The sequence below is a fragment of the Lolium perenne genome, chromosome 2, assembly GCF_019359855.2.
Source record: "Lolium perenne isolate Kyuss_39 chromosome 2, Kyuss_2.0, whole genome shotgun sequence".
In the NCBI taxonomy this organism is placed as follows: domain Eukaryota; kingdom Viridiplantae; phylum Streptophyta; class Magnoliopsida; order Poales; family Poaceae; genus Lolium; species Lolium perenne.
The window spans coordinates 274,416,684-274,427,245 of record NC_067245.2 but is presented as its reverse complement, the minus strand read 5'-3'; the positions used below and the strand labels follow the sequence as shown (position 1 = coordinate 274,427,245).

The following is a 10,562-nucleotide window of genomic DNA, read 5'->3' as shown; positions in this document are numbered from 1 at the left end:
GGGATTCCTAGTCCCAAATTAATTAACCTAAATAGACACTCCTCCATGGTATGTGATTGTTGGACGGCACCCGCAGGATTCGGTTAGCCATGGCTTGAGAAAGCAAAGGTGGGGAGGAGTGTCATCATAATAAAACTAAAATAAAAAGGCACTCCTTCATGGTATGAGATTATTGGCAGGCACCCGAGGATTCGGTTAGCCATGGTTTGTGAAAGAAAGGTTGGAAGGAGTGCCACACAAAAATAAAAATAATTCATGGGAGCCGCTCTTTGAAGGTTTGTCTGGCGAGGGGGTTAGAGTGCCCACTACCATTCGTTGACAACAACAAGCACCTCTCAAAATTTTACTTTTTATGCTCTCTTTAAGTTTTCAAAACCAAAGCTCTAGCACAAATATAGCAATCAATGCTTCCCTCTGCGAAGGGCCTTTCTTTTACTTTATGTTGAGTCAGTTTACCTACTTCCTTCCATCTTAGAAGCAAACACTTGTGTCAACTGTGCATTGATTCTTACATACTTGCTTATTTGCATTCATCATATTACTTTATGTTGACAATTATCCATGAGATATGCATGTTGAAAGTTGAAAGCAACTGCTGAAACTTATATCTTCCTTTGTGTTGCTTCGATGCCTTTACTTTGAATCTATTGCTTTTGAAGTGCCCCCGGAAGCCATCTCCATCGACGCCACCGCCTCCATCATGCTCCGTGAGTAGTTCCCCCATGGACTACGGGTTCTAGCAGTAGCTAGTTGGTACTCTCTATCCCATGTACTTCAATACAATGATCTCATGAGCTGCCTTACATGATTGAGATCCATCTGATGTAATCGGTGTTGTGTTTGTTGGGATCCGATGGATGATACATTATGATTAGTCTATCTATAAAGTTTGTGAAGTTATTGTTGCTGCAATATTGTTATGCTTAATGCTTGTCACTAGGACCCGAGTGGCATGATCTTAGATTTAAGCTCTATAATTATTGCTTAGATTGTATCTACAAGTTGTATGCACATGTCACTGTCCGGAACCAAAGGCCCCGAAGTGACAGAAATCGGGACAACCGGAGGGGATGGCGGTGATGTGAGGATCACATGTTTTCACGGAGTGTTAAAGCTTTGCTCCGGTACTCTATTAAAAGGAGTACCTTAATATCCAGTAGATTCCCTAGAGGCCCGGCTGCCACCGGCTGGTAGGACAAAAGATGTTGTGCAAGTTTCTCATTGCGAGCACGTACGACTATATATGGAAAACATGCCTACATGATTAATGAATTGATGTTCTTTCTTAATGCTTTATCAATCCTATCAATTGCCCAACTGTAATTTGTTCACCCAACACTTGTCACTTGTTATTGGAGAGTTACCACTAGTGTAGATCGCTGGGAACCCCGGTCCATCGCTCATCATCATATACTCGTTCTACATGTCATTGGAAGTAGTATCAACTATTTTCTGGTGCCATTGCTCTCATATTACTGCTACTTTCACATCACCCCTGTTACTAGTGCTTTTCCAGGTGCAGCTGAATTGACAACTCAGTTGTTAAGGCTTATAAGTATTCTTTACCTCTCCTTGTGTCGAATCAATAAATTTGGGTTTTACTTCCCTCGAAGACTGCTGCGATCCCCTATACTTGTGGGTCATCAATACTTAATCCCATCTTTATAACCACCCATTTACGCAATGGTGTTTGATATAATCAAAGCATCCTTTCGGTGTAAGTGATTTACATGATCTCATGATCGAAGGACTTAGGTAACTATGTATCGAAAGCTTATAGCGAGTTGAAATTAATGATTTGATCTTATGCTACGCTTATTTGGGTGTGTGTCCATTATATCATTCATCCAATGACATAACCTTATTATTAATAACATCCAATGTTCATGATCACGAAACCATGATCATCTAGTTATACAAGAGGCTTACTAGGGACTCCTTGTTGTTTACATAACACACATGTATCAATGTTTCGGTTAATACAATTATAGCATGGTATGCAAACATTTATCATAAACACAAAGATATTATAATAACCTCTTTATTATTGCCTCTTGGGCATATCTCCAACATCATATGTTCATACATAGAAGGCACACACGACACCACACACGGTACCACCATGCATCTACTCATAAATATTAAGTCCGAGGCGATCCATATGGCTATTGTAGCCAAGTGCGCGGAAATGCCTCCTACCCAGCTCGAAGCCGAGGCGAGCATCGAGAGCGGCATACTGCAGTTGCTTATGGCTCAAGGAAAAATCACCCCATCAAAAAATCAGTGCCTCTTCTTATAATTTCTTGGCGGTCTTCGGCGGCTGTTTCTTCTTATAATTAAACTTCTTCTTCTGCTCGAGACCCGTCCCAATATAATGATTTGTCAAATCATACAAACTCGGAGTCTGCTTTCATGGGACGGGGTTCTGGAGGATCTGCTGGAGGTTGATCGCAGACGGAATAATAATTTCGTAGGTCTGCAACATATACACATCATTGTGGACTACCGCACCACAAAATCTTATGTTCTTGTCCGCAAGGAAATCGATGAGAAGTTCTGGCACTTCATCGGCATGCACAATATGGAAGACCAAAGTATATTGCACGACGGAGAGTTGCAGGACGGCGGCGCGTTGGTTACCCTTGCGAGGGTCGGCGAAGTTGCAGTCCAAGCCCACGACCTTGAAACACAGAAAAAATTTGCCATTGGGATTTTGGATGCTTTATGATATATCTAAATTTTAAGCTACATATCTTTGATAACAAAAGCCATATGCAAAACTAACCTTGATTTCCGTGGCGTCGAGGAAATCCCTCTTGACGGTGCGGATCCACCTCTCCACCCTCTTCGCACGAAGGGTGTACGCGACCTTGAAATTCATCTTCTCCATGATATCGTAGTAGACTTCAGATCGAGGGAAGTCGAGGGCGCGCACGAGCTTGACCATTTCGGGTTCCATGATGGCCGGCCGGGGCTAATGGTGCATTTTTGGTGGCTATGGAGATCTGAGGAAGAACAAATCATGTATATAGGGGAGAGGGAGGTGAAAAGGCCGGTCATGGCGCCACCGGCGATGCGAATTTCGGCGCGGCAATCGTTCTACTTCTTCTCTGGTTGCCGTGTGCAGTAATGCCGAGATGATCGATTTCCACGCGGGAACGAACCGTCGGACCTTATGTCCCGGCTCGTGTCTCCAGCCGGGACAAAAGGGCTACCAGCAGGACTCGAAAGGCCTCAGACCCTTTTGTCCAAGTTGGAGCCTCCAACCAGGACAAAAGACCTTAAAGAACCGCGACAAAAAATCGCGTAGCTTCTCGGTGATTCCGGGGCGACGTGGCCGGTCTATCTTTCCCAGCTCCAGACTGGACCGGAACAAAAGACCTGGACGGAAACCCAGTTTTCTACTAGTGTTGCTGCTTGCACTGAATCTAGCTTCAAACCTGCAGGTTTTACAGTGCACACGTAATACTAAAGTAAAATAAAAATGATGAGCTGATTCCAGCCATCGCCCCGATACATGCAAAGTTTCAGCTGGCGATACATTAAAATTTCCAGCCACCGATATTATGCCTATCAATCTAAATTTCCAAACACCAGGCACATCAACCTGACCAAAATTGAACCAAAAAACGGACGAGGCGGTTTTTGCACATTTTGAAATGATTTTTAAACACAGTTTAAAATATCAAAAAAACTTGATTTTTTATGCCTATATCTTGATATTATATGTGCTCATAAAATCATTTCGGGAAAAACCGATATTTGGTGTATCATGTGGAAAAAAAGAAAATTTTAGGTGCCTAAAAAAAGCTTTTCACAAGACATTTATTAATCTTTTTCGCACAGGGCACACCAAGTGTTAATTTTCCGCGAAACTTGACATACATACATGTAATGTCGACACACATACACGCCAAAATTTTGTTCAGGATTTTTCGACATTTTAGAATGTTTTTTCGGTTACCAGGAGCATATGCTTCCAAGTTCAAAATTGGTTTTCCGCAAACAGTTTCTCGGTTACCTCTTGGTGGCCAGGTTCGGAGCTTCAATGCACAATCAAGGGAGTGGTTCGTGAGGGCTTTGTGCACTACTTGCCTCCTAAGGGCATCTCCAGTGGGGCGACTTGCCTCGTAAGGTCATGTCCAGCGGCGCGATCTAGTTCAAAATGGTCCAGGCGAATAGGACATAGGAAGACAAGCTACACACACTCCAACGGCGCTACCCAACGAGACTGGCTCACACGAACCGATACATGCGTCACCAAATTTGGCACGCAGAAACATTGGGCTGAACAACGCATGGGTCGATGTTTTGGGTCGCACCGCTGTAGATGCCCTACTCTCCTATGTACCGGCACGACTCCCCTATGCCTCGGCTCCTCCCGGCAATCCCTCAGTTTTGCCTTTGCTACGTTGCAGCCGTTGGACGGACAAAGCATGGTGGATGGGAGGAAGCCAGGTACAATGTGACCTGTTGTAGGAAAGTCAATGAATCCAGATCCGGCGGGCCACGAAGTTTTGTCACCCACAAGTCGGTAGGCCACACCAGACTCAAAATTGCCCCTCTGATTTCCCCCACACGCAAAGGAGATGGACCATTCCACGGCTCAAAGACCTAGTAGCCCTTGGTACACGAGATGACCGCACCCATAGACCATGAATGCCACGCCAAAGATCTTGGGTTGCCAACCCGACATACCAGCTAGGCCTGCCAATCGTGTCAAGGGACCACAAACTCGCTACCTTCACAGTAGTAGGTCGCACCCATGGCATGACATGCCATGCCACATACCAACTCATAGATCCATCATTACGTCACCAATTGACGATGTTGCCTCGGTGCGGCGCCCATCCACTATTTGGAGTTTTCGTCTCAAAATCCATCACCCTCGCCCACACTACAACCTTTTGTTGCTACGCAAAGCATCACAAGGGTGAAGGAAACCAATGTCCGCACCAGCGGCTCGGCTTCGCCCCTCCCAGAACCCCCACCCCCCATGCATTGGCAACCTCTCCTCACCGGTGGAGACAATGAGTGCTCAAAGAATTTTTTGTGCAATATAATGAGTCTAGTGAACAATAAGTTGATAAATAGTATGGGAGATAAGCTCTTGAATCATTGCTTAGTGACATTTGTTGAGCTAGAGGTCTTCTTGACACTAAACGAAGAGGACAACGTCGAAACTTCCATGGGTATACAAAATCATAGAGTTAACAAATCCTAGTGAAGTGATCTTCTACTCATGCTATATTTTATCATGTAAGACTCTTTTCATGTTTTAAACTATTTGTATTATAATTGTGCATATTTGAAATATATGTATTGAGCTTAGAGGCTGTGAATCAATTTGTATTTTGTATTATTCATTTCACAATTTTTTATGGCAATTGGACTAGTGTTTTTTCTTTAAGGTTTGCTCGCCCGTTAATTTTATCTTCCTCGCGCCACTGGCTGCATGCCCTATGTCCTACACTCCCGTTTATTTTGTGTTGCGTCTATGGCCCTAGATCCATACAGAAAAACAATGACATCTCATTGACTACGGGAACCATTCAAGCTGCTGACGGCGGCCATGCCGTTGACACAGCTATAATTGCCATCGGCACAGCCCTATGCCGACGGCCGCCATCGTCACAATATGACCTCGGCACAGATCCATTTGCTCTCGGTATAGCATCTTGTGCCGATGGCTTTACCGTCGGCATAGAACTAACGGCAATTTGGCAATTCTGGCTGGAATTGAAAAAAATCAATTTTTAATCTCTCACATGAATCATTTTTACTCTAACTAAACTTAATCTTACTATCAAATTACACTCATGATCAAACTTCCCAATATGGTCACTCGTCCTCACACTACTTCAACCCTAGCAGGCTTAACTTCTAAGTTCTTTCTGACTGAGCTTCCATGAAAGAAACAAAACAATGTTGGTAATACTACCATATAATCCTATTAACCCTTAGACCGTGATATCACAACTCTTTATTATTTTGAATTTTTAAAAATTATTTAAATAAAAATTAATGATTAAGTATTAATAATCTTTATGTAGAATGTAATTATTTAATTTAATTAAAAATAAAAAAAAACCCTGAATTTCTCGCAGAAACCAAAATCTTCCTGCTTTCATATTTCCATTTGGAATTTTGAGAATCCAAAAAATGGCAAGCGGGTAAACCCAGATGAATTCGGATATAACTTTTTGAGACGATCATTTTGATAGGTTATAAATTTTTTAGACGTCGTATGCAAAAGATAATGCCATTTGACCGAGAAATAAACTTTTTTTTTGCAAAGAAAGTCAAAATTCAAATTTGTTAATTTTCCTTAATAGTAGGTTGCGTAACATATAGGAATCTCAAACAATTTTATTTTTGATTTTTTACAATCATTTTCTACCATTCGGTTGAAACTTAGAAATGAGATGGGGGTGTGTTGAGAGAAAAAATCAGGGCTTGTGCTGACGGCTTGGCCGTCAGCATAGGTATAGAGGGGAAAAAAATCACGGTGTCGCCTCACCATCACGTCGGAGACCCCTGTGCCGACGGCCTTTTTTGTACCGATGGTGGCCGTCGGCACAAACTCTGCTCTGCCGACGACCTTTTTCGTGGTCTGCCCTGTTCGAGACCTATGCCGACGACCCCGATAAAAAGCCATCAGCACAAGTTTTGGACGTCGGCACCTTGATGGTTTCCTTTAGTGATTGCAATCTGTAACTTGGGCAAAATACGCGTTGGAACCTAGGTTTATCGTGCGAGCCAAAAATCTGTATTTACAGGTCTCCACAAATTTTAAATAAAATTTTACACGTAGAAGATGCATATATGTATGTACGTGTCATTTTTCATACCTAAATGTGAAAGTATGTAGCTTAAGAAAAAACTACATGGTCTAGATAAATAGTTTAAAGTAAACTTTTCCTTCCGATACTTTTATAACTTAGTGATCAGGTAACTATGTAAAGTAATGGTAGAATAAGTTTAGTCAAGTTTCGCGGCACTCAAATGCCAAAAAATCGCGTACCTTGTGCGAAAATACGTGTTGGTACCAAGCCTCGCATCGGATCGACCCGCATGTTCTACACACATCACGTGGGTGCAGCTTGGATTCTAGTGGCGACAGGTCTGGCCTAACCACACCGGCAATTAATCGCAATTAGTCGACCCGCATGTTTAATCTGTCGGGTTAATTATGCTACGGTTGATATGCAACAAGTCTACTATTACTAGAACAATAGTGAGAGACATGAGCTTTGGCAGGCGGCTTAATTCCGACGTGGAATGAAAAGATGAGATTATTCTTCCTCTGTCCTAATCCGTCGTGGAGTAGAAAGATTATTCGCCTACTCTAGCTTGGCTCATCTTACATGTACTTCACGCTACCGATCGATCACCTCTTGCACTGATCATATACCTACATAGAGAAAAAGATGTTTATCAAAGCTACTTCTCTGCCCTGCTTCTTTATCAGAAAACAACATCTCTGCCCTGAATATACCAAGGAGCTATTGTCGTTTTGTTTTTTTTTTTTTTTTTCGAAATAGGGGTATGCCCCGACTTCTGCATCATGACAATGCACACGGTCATTTATTAAAAAGGCTCACACATCACCGATAATTGATACAAAAATCAACCATCGAAAACAACACATACAATGACTACACATCAACATAGCCTTCTAGTATGTCGCCAACCAGCCTGGCACAAGATATCCTGAACGACCATCAGGAGCCGTGTGCATCCAGAAGTCATGGCATCCCGCAGTCCCTCCAGTGAAAGGAGGGCCCAAAGCTAGACCCAATGTAAATATGGATAACCTGCAAGAAATGAAAAGAGATTTTTTTTAAAAAATAATATCATTTCTGATCCTCCAAATAGATCAACATAAAGCAGAAGCCCCAATCCGTATAAAAGCCTTAGATTGTCTATCTACTCCATTCAACCAATTACCAAACATATTAGTAATATTGGTTGGAAGCGGAAGATCATAAGTGAAATCAACCGTACGCCACACGAGCTTAGCTAAAGGGCACTCAATAAAAATGTGTTGAATAGTCTCCTGTTTCCCACAGAAAACACATTTTGTACACCCATTCCAATGACGTTTAGCTAAATTATCCTTAGTTAACAAAACCTTATTACTTAAAAACCACATGAAAATCTTTATCTTAGGTGGAATTTTAACCTTCCAGAGATAATTTCTCAGAAAAGGGGTATGGTCACACATAAGATCTTCATACATCGACTTCACCGTAAACAAACCATTAAATGTCAAATTCCAAACAAAACGATCATCCTCTTCATTCAAGTTTACCATCATGAGTTTACCACATAATTGTACCAATGAAATCCATTTGTTACCACTCAACACCCTTTGGAAAGTAATATTCAGCGGGATTTGAGTTAATACATGTGCAACCGTGATATTTTTATGGTGTATAATATTATATAAGGACAGATACTGCTGGGCCAACGAAGTATTCCAATCTGTTCACAATTATACCCAATTATACCAAGACACCCTTCGTTTTGTTTTCTGACGACGGATTAATCTGTTCACAATTATACCAAATCTATGGTGCAACATCAACATACGTCGATACCTTTTGCTTCTACTCAGTGTAATGCTAAGTTCAGCTCCAGTATATGTCAGAGTAAACCCATGGTGATTATACAAAGTACAATGTAGATGTCTTTCAATGTTTCATAATTTGTATGAGCATAATATATATATATATATACATTTTTTAAATAGACTTCCCCGACTCTGCATCATTCGATGCATACGACCCTTTATTAAAACTTATTTGAAAATTATAACAAATTATTACATCTCATGGGTCACAAAGAGTTTCAACATGAATGAGTCACCTAAAAATGACTAGAAAAAAAGCCAGAATATCGTGGGGTGAGGCACCTCTCAAATCACCAACCGCACTAGCTGTAGAAATCATGTCTACCGTCGCCAAACGGTTGCACCCAATATCCATGTCCTGGTGCCCCTTCGCCGGCTGGAGAAATGACCACTTATGGATCAAATGCGTAACCAAAGAGATAACCTGCAGAAATGATGGTTAACGTTTTCTGTTAAAGATTAAATTATTACGTATATTCCATATAGCCCATAATAAAGGGCACACGCCAACTCTTATGTGCCCTTTATCCTTTTTTGCAATTCCATTAGCCAATTTCCAAATAAATTTGCAACACTAGATGGAGGAGGTAAACTAAAAGTCATAAAAATGATCCTCCAAAGGATTCTTGTAAAAGGGCATGAAAAGAAAATATGTTGAAGTGTTTCCTCTTGATAACAAAAACAACACTTAGAGCAGTCATGCCAAGATGGTTTGATACAATTATCATTAGTTAAAATCACTTCTTTATGAAGAAATCACATAAAAATTCTAATTTTAAGTGAAACTTTGATCTTCCAAATATATTTTCGAAGGTAAACCGTATAATCATTCAGCAAGTCAAGATACATTGATCTAATAGAGAAAGAACCCGAAGTAGTGAGAGACCACCTGAAAACATCCTCATTGTTGGTCAGCTGGACCCTCATAAGTCTTAGCACCAGACGCACACATCTATCCCATTTACTACCCGATAGCACTCTCCTAAAGCCTATGTTTAAAGGAGCCGATCCCAAGACATGGGACACTATGACATTCGTATGGTTAAGTATATTATATAAATATGGGTATTATGATTTCAATCTAAGTATTTTGCACAATGATTTCTATCTTTGTATTTTATTTGTATTTGATCTTGATATTATATGTGAGTAGTCCTCACGGGTTGCGGGTTGGGGTGAATCCTCGCATTGTTTATGTGCATCTAATATTATTATATGTGTAAGGATTGAATATGGGTTTTGCAATCTTGTATCCTTATCTCTTTGCCTCGTCTCGGTGATCTGCAGGTACCCATATCATTCGATTCAATCGAGGGAAGAGGTGAGATGAGTGGAGAACGGCGTGCTACCTTGAAACCTCAGTGACAGAAAGGGAAAAGTGACAGTACATGTTTGGTGATTTATTCGGGATTATGGCACAATCATCTAGCTTAAGGTTTTGGTCTGTATTCATTTACTTAATAACTATTGTTGCTTGGGGCTGTAAGGACAATGGTTGGACCATTAGGCTCTTGTCACCTCTGGCTTTAGGGGCAAGAGTATTTACGGATGTGCTACTCACAAATCTTTTATCTATATTTTATTTGTTACACATATGTGCTTTAAATTATATATATATTTATGTATAGCTGCAGGTGAAACCTTAACCTGGCCTATTTCTATCATTGAACACAACCCCTTAAAAGTAAACTAGATAGGTCCAGTAAACTGAAGATAAAATACACTAGCAAATCTTGTAGACGTTTTCTTTACACGATTTTAGTAGTGTTTCCCAAGGTTCGATTTTAATAGTGTTTCCCAAGGTTCGATTAAACCTAGGTCTTCTAGAAAAAAAGCTTATTACACTACAATCGGTAATCCGGATCGAAGGTATCAATCCCCTTCAATGATTTCCTAGAAGTGTTAGTAAAATTCATCTCGAAACCCA

At 40.9% G+C, this 10,562-nt stretch overlaps 1 protein-coding gene across 1 annotated transcript; it reads right to left on the bottom strand.

Annotated features, from left to right (window-relative positions):
• Positions 1 to 2,410: 2,410 nt before the first annotated feature.
• LOC127329472 (uncharacterized) lies at positions 2,411 to 2,947 on the bottom strand. The gene is made up of 2 exons (XM_051355985.1): positions 2,786 to 2,947; positions 2,411 to 2,680 (listed from the first exon to the last, which is right to left on the bottom strand). The coding sequence occupies exons 1-2, from the start codon at positions 2,945 to 2,947 to the stop codon at positions 2,411 to 2,413; spliced, it is 432 nt and encodes a 143-aa protein (XP_051211945.1).
• Positions 2,948 to 10,562: the final 7,615 nt, after the last annotated feature.